The sequence below is a fragment of the Anomalospiza imberbis genome, chromosome 29, assembly GCF_031753505.1.
Source record: "Anomalospiza imberbis isolate Cuckoo-Finch-1a 21T00152 chromosome 29, ASM3175350v1, whole genome shotgun sequence".
Lineage (NCBI taxonomy): Eukaryota > Metazoa > Chordata > Aves > Passeriformes > Viduidae > Anomalospiza > Anomalospiza imberbis.
This window is the reverse complement of record NC_089709.1, coordinates 931,700-944,261: the sequence shown is the minus strand read 5'-3', so window position 1 is coordinate 944,261 and position 12,562 is coordinate 931,700. Positions and strand designations below refer to the sequence as shown.

The 12,562-nt window shown below is 64.5% G+C and overlaps 2 protein-coding genes across 2 annotated transcripts; one reads left to right on the top strand and one right to left on the bottom strand.

The window, feature by feature from the left end:
- The first annotated feature begins 589 nt into the window (after positions 1-589).
- Positions 590-4,063, top strand: PRUNE1 (prune exopolyphosphatase 1). The gene is made up of 8 exons (XM_068174966.1): positions 590-725; positions 1,820-1,924; positions 2,012-2,217; positions 2,401-2,585; positions 2,662-2,820; positions 2,913-3,007; positions 3,100-3,258; positions 3,367-4,063. Exons 1-8 carry the CDS (start codon positions 687-689, stop codon positions 3,685-3,687), a joined length of 1,269 nt encoding a protein of 422 aa, XP_068031067.1. The 5' UTR covers positions 590-686; the 3' UTR covers positions 3,688-4,063.
- On the bottom strand, positions 4,054-9,153 carry CDC42SE1 (CDC42 small effector 1). The gene is made up of 5 exons (XM_068175021.1): positions 8,782-9,153; positions 6,436-6,608; positions 6,249-6,359; positions 5,517-5,591; positions 4,054-5,401 (listed from the first exon to the last, which is right to left on the bottom strand). The coding sequence occupies exons 2-4, from the start codon at positions 6,487-6,489 to the stop codon at positions 5,520-5,522; spliced, it is 237 nt and encodes a 78-aa protein (XP_068031122.1). The 5' UTR covers positions 6,490-6,608; positions 8,782-9,153; the 3' UTR covers positions 4,054-5,401; positions 5,517-5,519.
- Between the last annotated feature and the right edge of the window lie 3,409 nt (positions 9,154-12,562).

Sequence of the window (12,562 nt, the reverse complement as noted above, 5' to 3'; positions counted from 1 at the left end):
GATAGTCTGAGCTTATACTGGGTTGGACTGGTGTGGTCTGGGCTGGACTGGGATAGTCTGAGCTTGTACTGGGCTGGACTGGGGTGGTCTGGGCTTATACTGAGCTGTACTGGGATATACTGGGTTGTACTGGGTTGTACTGGGTTGTACTGGGTTGTACTGGGTTGTACTGGGCTGTACTGGGTTGTACTGGGCTGTACTGGGCTGTACTAGGTTGTACTGGGTTATACTGGGTTATACTGGGCTGTACCAGGCCGTACTGGGTTGTACTGGGTTATACTGGGTTGTACTGGGTTATACTGGGTTGTACTGGGCTGTACCAGGCCGTACTGGGTTGTACCCAGCTGTACTGGGCTGCACTGGGTTGTAGTGGGCTGTACTGGGTTATACTGGTGTTGTAGTGGGTACTACTGGCTGTACTGGGTTATACTGGGTTATACTGGGCTGAACCAGGCCATACTGGGCTGCACTGGGTTGTAGTGGGCTATACTGGGGTTGTACTGGGTTGTAGTGGGCTGTACTGGGTTCTACTGGGGTTCTGCTGGCCCGTACTGGGGTTCTGCCAGCCCGTACTGGGTTCTACTGGGGTTCTGCCGGCCCGTACTGGGTTATACTGGGGTTCTGCCAGCCCGTACTGGGTTATACTGGGGCAGAACCGGCGCTCTGGGCCGTGGATCGGCGCTGCCATGGAGCCGTTCGTGGCGGGGAACCGGGCAGCTCTGCAGGTACGGGGGGCTGGGCTGGGGGGAACGGGGCCCCCGACCTGCGGGAATTGGGGTGCAGGGTGGGAATTGGGGTGCGGGGGGGAATTGGGGTGCGGGGAGGAATTGAAGTGTAGAGCAGGAATTGGGGTGCAGGGAAATGGGGGTGCAGGGAAATGGGGTGCGGGGGGGGAATTTGGGTGCAGGGGAGGAATTTGGGTGCAGGAAAATGGGGTGCAGGGGGAAACTGGGGTGCAGGGGAGGAATTTGGGTGCAGGGCAAGAATTGGGGTACAGGGAAATGGGGGTGCAGGGTGGGAACTGGGATGCAGCGTGGGAATTCGGGGTGCAGGGAAATGGGGGTGCAGGGGGAGATGAGCGCCCACGGATTGGGGTGCCGTGGGCAGCAGAGGGGCCAGGGAAGCGGGGTGCCCACAGGGAATGGGCCGGGTGCCCACAGGGCCCGTAGCCCCACGTGTGGCGCCCCGTGTGCGGCGGCACAGCCGCACCTGGGACACCCCAAAATGTTTGCCAGCCCCCTGCTGCAGCCCCAGCCCGGCCCTGCCGAGGGGGTTTGGGCTGCGGCTGCTCTCGGGGTTTTTTTGGGGTTTTTTTTTTCCCTCCCCCCCCTCAGAAATTATCGAATCTGGGTTATGGCAGCAGAGAATTGTCCCAAAAATCAGCGCCTGGGGATGGGGCGGCTCCCAGGGCGGGGGACGGGGAAGTGACGTGTTTTTGCTGCTGCTGCAGGCAAGCAAAAAGAGGGGCGAAACATCACGTTTTGGGGTGACAAGCAGCCCCAAACCCTAGAACAAATGGGTTAAAGCACTCAGTGCCCCCAGGGCTGCGGGGCTGGCATGGTCCCTGGCCTCACCTGGTGGCTCAGGTGAGTTTTCCTGGGACGCTGACGCGCCTCACTTCACGCCCGCACCCCAAACCCCTGAGGCGGATCCCGGCCAGGCCCAGGGGTGCCAGGAGCTCGTCCAGAGGGCGGAATCAGTGGGTGACACCTGTGATGAGCGGCTCCAGGGACGCTGCTGAGGGCAAGGGAGCAGTTTGGGAGGTTTCTGGAGGACGGGGCCGCGTTGCTGCCGTGCCCGACGCCTCCCATCCCCGCAGGATCGCATCCGGCAGCACCGGGAGATCCACGTGGTGATGGGCAACGAGGCCTGCGACCTGGACTCCACCGTCTCGGCGCTGGCCCTGGCCTATTTCCTAGCCCAGGTGAGGCTCGGCCACTAGCCCGGGGACCAGCAGTGGCCTGGGGGGACGCCTCACTGGGTGTGACCCCCCCACCCCGCCCCGCCGCAGACCTCCCCGGCTCCCAAAGCCGCCTTCGTGCCGGTGCTGAACATCCCCCGCGCCGACTTCGCGCTCCGGACGGAGACGACGTTCCTGCTGCGGGATCGGGGAATCCCGGCCGCCTCCCTCATCTTTCGGGATGAGATCGACCTGGGGGGGCTGCACCACGCTGGGCTGCTCTCCCTGACGCTGGTCGATCACCACGTCCTGCCCCGGTGAGCCGGGGGGCGGGTGGCACGGTGGGGACAGCCAGGGCCACCCACCCAGAGCCTCGGTTGATTTTGCCACCGAGGGTGGGTGAAATCGGTTCATTTCCGGGGAGTTTTTAGTGGGGGGAATAAACGGAATATGGGGGTTCCCAGGCTCTGCCAGGGGTGACCCTTCTCGTTGCCCAGCAGTGCCGACGCTGCTCTGGAAGAGGCCGTGGTGGAGGTCGTGGACCACCGGCCGCTGGAGCGGGACTACGGTCCCCCGTGCCGGGTGACCGTGGAGCCCGTGGGCTCCTGTGCCACGCTGGTGACCGAGCGGATCCTGCAGGGCCCCCCGGGCGTGCTGGACGGAACCACGGCCGCGCTGCTGCACGGTGAGCACGGAGGGGGAGTCCCGGCCAAGCCTCGGCCCCGGGGACGGTGACAACACGGCCCCGCTCGTCCCCGCAGGCACCATCCTGCTGGACTGCATCAACCTGAGCCCGGCCGCGGGCAAGGTGACGCCCAGGGACGTGGCCTGCGTGTCCCTGCTGGAGGAGAGGTTCCCGGAGCTGCCGGGCCGTGACGCCGTGTTCGGAGCCCTGCAGGCGGCCAAGTTTGACGTCACTGGTGCGTGCGCCAGGGCAGTGGCACCCAGGTGTGCGCCCCTCTCCTTGGGGTCAGGAAGGTGCCCATGGCCTCATCCCCTGGCCACCCCCCAGGGCTGACGACGGAGCAGATGCTGCGGAAGGACCTCAAAGTCCTCTCCAGTGACGAGGCGGTCGTTGCCATCAGCGGCGTCTTCGAGGATCTGGAAGTGAGACTTGGGGGTGAGGGGGGAAACTGAGGCAGGGAGTGGCACACTGTGGGGACATCACGGTGACGCCGAGGCCCCTCCCCTCTGTCCAGACGTTCCTGCTCCGGCCTGGCGTGCTGCAGGATCTGGAGGCTTTCTGCCAGGCCCGTGGCTACGCGGGGCTGGTGGCCATGACCGTGTGCTTTAACGCACGCCACGAGCCCACCCGGAAACTCGCGGTCTACAGCCCGCAGGAGCCTCTCCGCAGCACGGTGAGTCAGGGGGCCAGGCTCGGGCACCTCCCAGCTGAGCTTTGCCCCAGAACCTCCCGTTTTTGGGGGTGCTGGGCAGGTCCCAGCCCCGCACTCGCTCCCCCGCAGCTGTGCCGGGCGCTGGAGGAGGCGACGACGCCGTCGCTGCTCCTGCGGCCGCTGCCGAGCCCCTGGCCCTGCGTGGCCGCCTACGCCCAGGGCAACACCGTGGCCACTCGCAAGAAGGTGCTGCCCCTGCTGCGGGCAGCGCTGGGGGGCCTGGGGGCTGCCGGGGGCCCCGAGGAGGAGGTGGTGCCCCCGCCCACCCCCATGAACAGCCTGGTGGAGGAGTGTCCCCTGGCGCAGGCCGTGCCGCCGCTGTGTCCCCAGGATGTCCTGGAGCGGGTCAGCCGCATCGCCGTGGGGCAGCCCCCCGGCTCCCCGAAATAGCAGCAGGCACCCTGTGGCTTTTTGAGGTCTGGATGAGAAGTTGGGGTCCCTGAGCCGGCCCCCGGTGGGGTGCCTGGGTGTGGGGTTGGGGTGGGGGTTGCAGCTGCCTTTGTTAGAGCTCAGCTCCTGGTCCTCGTCGTGGTTTGTCCCCCCACAATGGCTCCCTGTGCCCCAGTGGTCCCCAGGGTGGGTTTTTGGGGATGCCGCGGGCAGTAGTTGCACCCCCTTAATGAAGGTGTTGGGGTGGGGGAGTTAATGAGTTCTTGAGGATCTTCCTTCCTTGGGGGGCAGCGGGGGGCCCCAGAGGGTGGGTCCGGACACGCAGCCGTCCAGAACTGTCACTGTTTTCCAAGGATTAAATTTCCCTTTTCTTCCAGTTTTGGCTCTTGGATTTTATTCTGGGACGGGGTGCTGCCCCACTCGAGCTGGGGGTGCACCCCCTCTTTCCCTGGGGTGCAATCCCCTCTGCAGTGGGTCAGAGGAACATTTTGGGGTGTCCAAGGAGGGGTGTCAGTGCAGCCACACTCCCGAGTCCAGCCCAGCCGGGAGGAAACTGGTTGTGCCATAAAAAGTCGTGGCCTCTGCCTGCTGCGAATATCAGCGGGCTCGGCTTTTCCCTGTGGATTTGGCTGCTCCAGGAGCAGAGGAGGGAGCGAGGAGCCCGGAGCAGCTTGTGCACCCGCCCCTTGGGCCAGCACAAGGCATTTTATTTCAAGGGTGGAATGTTTTTCCCCAAAAACCCTGACCCGAGCATTGACACGGGGCTGGAAAAGCCCGGCTGCCGCCGGAGCATCGCCGGAGCACAGGGCAGGGGAAAGGCTCTGTCACCCAGCACGTGCTATTTAATATTTAATCCTGGCGCTAATTAAACTATGTACACCCGCGCCTGAATTCCGGAGCCCTTCTCGGGTCAGGCCCTGTCCGGCCTCGGCCGGGGCCGGGGACAATCCCGGGTGGAGGGGACCCCACCGCGGTCCTGCCCGAGGCGACGGAGGCTGCTCAGGTGGGTTTTGGAGCTTAAAAATAAGAAGAGATCCTAAAAAAAGGAGGGAGGTGGGAGTTTGGCGGCGGTGGGAATGCCGGCTTGGAGGCACTGTGGGCTCGGTGACGCTGAGACACCCGAGCATTGGGGTTGGATCCTGGTTTGGCACCGAAGCATCGGGGTTTAATCCCGGTTTTGCTCCGAAGAATTGGGGTTTAATCCCAGTTTGACATCGAATCCTGGTTTGACACCAGAACATCTTGGGTTTAATTCTGGTTTGGCACCAGAACAGCAGGGCTTAATCCTGGTTTTGCTCCTCTGTGATGTTCTGGGAGGCATCAAATCTGCCTCTGCACCATGACTGATTCCCTGGGGAAACTGAGGCACCACCATGCAGCCCATGGGAGACACGGGAGTGGGAAAAGGGAAAACTGGGAGGATTTGGGGCAGGTGGGCTGCGCCTGGCAGCTCCTGGCACGTTTCAGGGGGGTGGCTGTGTCCTTTCCAGGCGGGGCAGGAGATGGGGGCTGCTGTCCCCGCTCCCTCCCCATGTCACCGGCCAGGGCCTCCGGGAAGGAGGGATTTTCCAGAGGGACGACGACCCAAAGTCACCGGGAGCTGGGTGAGGATGGTGCTGCATAAATACCGCGGGGTTAAAGCACTCGAGGTCGGCTTCTCCTCCAGCGGGGGGGGGATCAGGCAGTTCAAGTTTGGGCTGAAAAAGCCAGGAATCTGCAAAATCCAAGAGGATGGGTTATGGGAGCGCCCAAGTGGTGGCTCACGTGGGTGTTCCTTCAGAGGTGGCGGCTCTGAGGGGACGCTGGGGGTGCCATGGCCTCGTACTCACACGCTACAACACACGGGAGTTGCTCCACTGTCGCTCCCGGCCGCCCTTGGACCTCATCTCCTGGACAGCACCAGTCTGCAGAGAGGACCTGTCACCCACCTGTGCCACCCCCTCGCCCAGCCAGGAGACCCAGCACCCCAAAACAGCACCCACCACCCCACCCTGAGACCCAGCACCCCAAAACAACACCCACCACCCCACCCTGAGACCCAGCACCCCAAAACAACACCCACCACCCCACCCTGAGACCCAGCACCCCAAAACAGCACCCACCACCCCACCCTGAGACCCAGCACCCCAAAACAACACCCACCACCCCACCCTGAGACCCAGCGCCCCAAAACAGCACCCACCACCCCACCCTGAGACCCAGCACCCCAAAACAGCACCCACCACCCCACCCTGAGACCCAGCACCCCAAAACAACACCCACCACCCCACCCTGAGACCCAGCAGCCCAAAACAACACCCACCACCCCACCCTGAGACCCAGCACCTCAAAACAACACCCACCACCCCACCCTGAGACCCAGCACCCCAAAACAGCACCCACCACCCCACCCTGAGACCCAGCAGCCCTAAAGCAACATCCATCACCCAACTGTGAGACTCTACCACCCCAAAACCAACACCTACCACCCCAAAACCACCACCTGTCGCCCAACCCTGAGACCCAACACCCCAACCCTGAGCCGCAGCCCCCCACCCATGCCCCCCCACAGCTTGGGGTACCATGGGCAGCCCCTCTCCCGCAGCCATGTCTCCGGAGCCGATGTGTGTCAGGTGCACGAAGTTCATGGGCTCCCCGATCATGGAGCGGTCGATCCGTCTCCTCCTCTTCTTCTGCAAGGGGAGGAAGGCCATCAGCCCCTGCTGACCCCCTGGCCCTGCCCGAAATGGCTGCACGGGAGGTACTCACGGGCTGGGGCTTCTCCACGACGCAGCAGCCCAGCTTGTGCCAGAAGTCGCTCATGCTCGCGGTGGTGGCAGCCAGCGTCCCCCCGTGCTGGCACAGCTGCCGGGACCCCTGTGCAGGGTCACTCCATGGGCACAACCGGGTCGGGGTGGCACAGCGTGGAGAGGAGCAGCTGGCTGTGAGTGGGAAGGGAGAGTGATGCTTCCAGGCCTGACCTCCCCGAATTTATCCGAAAGCAACTTCCCATCGACCAACAAAAAGCAGAGAGCCCCCAGCAGACCCCTGGGGGGGTCACACGCAGACCACCCAAAGGGACACCTGTCATTGCAAGGAGATCCCCAGGGAGTCCCAGAGATCAGAGACGTGCCAGGGACCCTGGGCATCACACAGAGACCCCCAGAGTTGTCCCCAGGGCAGGACACAGCTGAAGGATGCTGCGGCAGGATGGGGGGGATGGAGGCAGCCATGGCAAATCCCAACTCCCTGAGCCAGGCAGCTATAAATATCCCGGCCTTTCCGAAAAGGGGCCGGAGCCTGAGCTCTTCCGCTCCAGCTTTTGAAGAGCAGACGGGCGAGAAATAAACAGGGGCTGGTGGGATTTTATCCCAGACTCCCACGGTACCACCTGGGGTGGGCAAGGAGGTGTGGAAAGGGGGGGTTTCACCCCCAAAATGGGGGCTTCCCCTCATGCCAAGGAGAGACGCCTCCTTTGCCGCAGAAGCACCCGGCGGCACGCAGGGAACTCACCCGCCCACGAGGGGCCCTGGCCTGAGCTCAGCCCGGTACCAGCCACGGGAGAGCCCCCACGCCGGCGGCACGGCCGGACGGAGCTGCGGCGCGGCCGATGGGTGCCGGACCCCAGCGCTCCGGCAAACAGGACAAGTTCCTTCCTCTGCCCCTGCACCGGTGACGCCGGATGGACCAAAGTCCGGCCGCACTTCCTGCTCCTGGCGGGGAGGAGCGGGGCCGCGGGGCAGCCCCCCAAAAACGGGGGGCTCCGAGCCCAGCCTCGGCACGGCCCCGTCAGCCACGATCCCCAAAGACCCCACGGAATCACCCTGCAACCGGGCATTCCCGTGCACCACCGTGGGGCGGGTGCCCCCTGTGCTGCTCCCCTCACCGCCAGCCTGGCACAACCAGAGGACCCCCGTGCCCCCCGTCCCCGTCCCCGTCCCGGCGAGCCCCTGGTCGAGCGCGGACGCCGGGAACGGGCAGGCTGTGACACGTCCCGGCCGGTGCACACCGGCTCCGTGCCCTCTGCCAAACGCGGCCTCTCCCCCTGGCTGCGGGGCAGATGAGGCGGGGGGCTGCGTTTCCTTCCCAGCCCGACTTCCTTAGGGAACACGGCCCCGGACGGCGCTGGGATCCGGCGGTGCGGCCTTGCTGGGGAGGTGCCCCCCGAGCTCAGCACTGCAGCCGCTCCCGGGGGCGCTGGGAGAGCCTCCGTGGGGAGCCACCAGTGGAACCTGCAGGGCTCGCACGGCCGCGACCCCCGCCCGCAGCCCTCCGGCCCCCAAAGCCCCTCCGGCACCCGCCAGGGCCTCACGTCCTCGAAAGGGCGACGGCGGGGCCGGCTCCGGCTGCTGCCCCGGCTCCGGGCGGTTCTTGTCGGGCCCCGGTCCCCGCTCTGAGGGGTCGCACGCCCCCCGCATCCCCTCAGCCGCCCCTGCGATGAGCCGTGCCCGGGCTCAGCCCACCCGGGCAGCTCGGTGGGCCCGGGCAGGGCGGCTTTGGGCCCGGCCCTGCCGGCACAGGCAAAATGACTTCCCGGTTGGGAAACCACCGCTGGGCTCTGCGTCACCGGCGGGCTCCGGGCAGGGGGGTCCGCTCCGAGCCCCCCAGCACTGGGGTCGCCCACTGCCCGGGTACCCGCTGGGGTCTCCCGAAGCTCGGAGGGAAAGCCAGCGTGTGGGGACAGGGGTGGACGGGGTGGGAGTCCCGGGGTGCCCCGGCTGCGGGCCCGGGACCCCGGGATGGGGAGGCAGAGTGGGATTTCCTTTGCGAGGGGCGGTCCCGGCTGCGACCCCCGCCCGCGGGGCTCCGTGCAGTTAGGGGGTCCCAGCCGGGTCCGGGACCCCGGGGGTCCTGGTGGGGTCGGTGCGACCCGGAAGGCCTTGGGACCCCGGGGGTCCCGGTGGGGCTGGGGAGACCCGGCAGCGCTGCGGGTCCCGGCGGGACTCCCCGGTTGCAGCAGCGAGCTGCAAGGGGGGGTCGTGCCGCCGCCCCGCTCCCGTTCCGGTGCCGATCCCGGTGCCCTCTCCGCCTTCCTACGGCGGTTCCGGGGGCCCTTCCGCGGGGTCGCAGCCCGCGGGGGGCGGCCGGGCCCCGTCCCGGTGGCGGCCCCATTACCTGTCCCGGCGCGGGAGCGGGTCCCGGTGCCGGTGTCCGGCTCGCAGCCCCACGCGTGGCTCGGAAGTCCAGGTCCCGGTCCCGCTGCCGGTGTCCGGCTCGCAGCGGCCCCAAGCGTGGCCCGGGAGTGCAGGTCCCGATCCCTGTGCGAGCCCCGCTCCCGGTGCTGGTGCCGGTCCCGGTGCCCCGCTCGCAGCCCAGGCGTGGCTCGGGGGTCCTGGTCCCGGTGCGGGTTCCGGTGCCGGTGCCCCGCTCGCAGCCCTAGGCGTGGCCGGGAGGTGCCGGTGCCGGTGCCCCGCTCGCAGCCCCAGGCGTGGCCCGGTGCGGACGCGGCGCAGCTCCCGCCGCCCGGCGCGGCTCGGCCCGGCCCGGCCCCGGTACAGCGCCCTCCCCGGGCACCGCCAGCACTGCGGGGCCGCGGGCCCGGGTCCCGGCAGCAATGGGGGCTGGGGTCCCGGTAGGAATGGGGTCCCGGTAGGAATGGGGGGTCCCGGTAGGAACGGGGTCCCGGTAGGAACGGGGTCCCGGTAGGAATGGGGGCTGGGGTCCCGGTAGGAATGGGGGGTCCCGGTAGGAATGGGGGCTGGGGTCCCGGTAGGAATGGGGGCTGGGGTCCCGGTAGGAGTGGGGGTCCCGGTAGGAATGGGGGTCCCGGTAGGAATGGGGTCCCGGTAGGAATGGGGGTCCCGGTAGGAACGGGGGCTGGGGTCCCGGTAGGAATGGGGTCCCGGTAGGAATGGGGGCTGGGGTCCCGGTAGGAATGGGGTCCCGGTAGGAATGGGGGCTGGGGTCCCGGTAGGAATGGGGTCCCGGTAGGAATGGGGGCTGGGGTCCCGGTAGGAGTGGGGGTCCCGGTAGGAATGGGTCCCAGTAGGAATGGGGGCTGGGGTCCCGGTAGGATGGGGACACGGGGTCCTGGTAGGAGTGGGGGTCCCGGGGTCACGGTAGGAATAGGGGACACAGGGTCCCGGTAGGAATGGGAGTCTCCAGGGTCCCAGAAGGACTGGGGGTTCTTGAGGTCCTGTTAAGATTGGGGTGGAGGGGCTTGGGGTTTCCAGGAGCGCTGGGGGAATCCCAGGAGACCAGGTAGGGCTGGGGGTGTCTGGCAAGACTGGGGTCCCCAGCAAGTCCACGTTATGCTCCTATTTGCTCCTGAGCCTCATGCTTGCTTTTTCCATGGGTACACCAGAGCCCGTGGGGCACCCAAAGGCGTGGGACCCCCCCGTGCCTCCCTGCAGCTGGTGTTGAGCGGTTTCACCATTTCCAGCTCGGTGCCCTTCCGCTTGCACAACATCTGGTGGGCTGCCGCTGCCACCACCACAGTCCTGCCTCGGCCACCACCACAGTCCTGCCACGGCCACCACACCGGAGACGCCCCTGTGCGAGCCCCCGAGTGTCCCTTCCTGTGTCAGCCCCCAAATCCCAACCATCCCCACTGCTCCCACTCTAGGAATCCTGAACAAGGCAGCACTGTCCCCACTCAGTCGGGTCTCTGTCCCACGCCTGTCCCCAGCCATCGGGTGGCCCTGGCTGATAATACCCCAAGTGTTTGTGACCTCATTTCAGCTGAAGAGCCCTTTTTTTTTTGTTTTTTGTGCTGCCAGAGGACACTGTCCCCCTTGCAGCCCTCCCAAAACCGTGGAGCTCAGAGCAGTGCCTTCATCGCTACGTCCCCTTGGGGGTTCAGCCCAAGGTCCTTTCTCAGAGAGGGACATCACAGTCTTTGGGCAGTGTGAGCAGGTGACGAGACCCCAAAGAGCAAGGAGATGGGTGACATCCAGCTTCGTATGAGCTTGCTCAGCCAAACTTCACCCCATGGCCCGGGGGACCCCCAAAAACACAGCAGCTCAACCCCTTGGAGGGATCAGCATCCTCCAAAGGGCTCCCAGAGGGAATTTTCCCTGTGCTGAGAGCTGCAGGGGCCCAGCTGAGACCAAGGGTCTATTTTGGAGCAGGAACATGGGATCCTCTTTGCCCATTACAGTGCTGGGAGAAGGAGGAGGAGGAGGAGGAGGAGGAGGAAGAGGCAGAAATAGTCTGGCTGAAAGCCGAGCGCTGGCAGAACAGCTTGGCACCATCAGAAATGAGCTGCACGCAGGGAACAGGGAGGAAAATAAAGAAAAAAAAAACCCTTAAAGCACCAAAAGAATGTTGATCTCAGGCAAAGCCCAGGGAGAGGAGGGCAAGAGCTGCCCTCAGCCTCTCAGGTGGATGGATGTGGCCTGTGGCCCCAAAAAAGGGTGTTTGGGGCCTCAGTGGTGCTGGGGCGGGGAGATTCCCTGCTCTGAGGGGTTACATCGGGGTTTTCTTGGTTGCACCTCCAACTCCCGGTGTCAGCTGTGGGGGAAAGTGGGGTGTGAGGTGCCCCCACCCACCCTGGGTGAAGCCCCCCTCAGCCCTGGCAGTGATTGATGCCAGTTTTGGGTGTCTCCCTCTATTTCTAGTTCCACGTCTGGCTTCGGCCACAAAGCTGGGATATTTTTGCCGTGTGACCTTAGGACCAAATATCTTCAGTCTCAGATTGAAAAAAAAAAATTATATATATATTTTTTTTTCTGGGGGTTTCTTTGAGCCAAATTTCCCTGTGTTTAACCTGCACAGTGCCCTCCCAAGGTTTGGGGGTACCACAAGCACCCCGTATCTTCACGCGCAGGTGAAATAAATATTTCCCAGCTCCTTGCAGACCGAAAATTATTGCCCCCAGCGCGGAGCTGAAGGCTTCAGGAGTGAACCGGGAATGGCTGCAGGTTTAATATATCCCCGGCTTGGGGGTCCAGCGCGCAGGATCCCCCCCCTTCCCCGCGCCTCCGCCCCTGCCGTCCTCCCCCTCCCTGGCGCGGGTGGGAGCCGCTGACTCATCTGCCATCATCATCCTCCCCCCACGAGGAAGGGCAATCCGAGGGGCTGCATTGCAGACCCAGCCGAGCCGGCAGACAAAAGCGACGCTGCTCCGCCCGCGGCTCCCCGGCACAAAGAGCCCGGCCGGCACCGAGCTCACCGCTCCAGGCACCGCCCGCCCTCCGCAGGTAAGGGATGCGAGCCGGGGAGGATGCTCAGCGGGAGGATGCTTTTTAGTCCGGGAAGGGTTTGGGTGGAGGGGGGGGGGGGGGTGTTGGAATTTCTTTTTGAGGGGGGAAATGAGCCCCAGCCAGCGGGGATTTAAGTGGAGAAAGGTGGTTTTGCTTCCGTGGGATGAGCAGAGCACATTGAGACCGTGGGAAATGCTCTTTTTTAGGGGGGACACGCGACACGAGAGGGTTTTCCCCCCCCCACATTCATTCCCTTTTACTGGATATTTTATTATTTTACTTGTCACTAAACTCTCTTTTCCCCTGTCTTGTCACTAAACTCCAATTTTTCACCATTTGGAGCTAAAAAATCCATGTCCGCAACACCCATCACCATTAATAATTCTCTGCTGTTGTGCTGCAAAAAACTCACGGATTGACCCCCCCCAGGGATAAATTCCCAGGGAAGAGACTATTTTAAAGTCCTGTGGCTCAGTTTACCCGGCGGGGGTGACACGGGAGCCTTTCATAGCCCCTGAGTGACACCCAGAACCTTAAATTTAGCAGCTGATCAGCCCTCATCGCACAGACATGGCACGATGCAAAGGATGCCTGAATCATCCTGGAGAATTCTGATTTCCGAGATTTAAGACAGGGAATCAGCGGGGAAATGAGGATGGTTTGGGTTTGCTGGCTTTTTCCCCACCTCCGGTGCCAATCCAGGAGGTGGATGACACAGCCCTGCCGGGGAGAAGCCAGGCGGTGACTCAGCT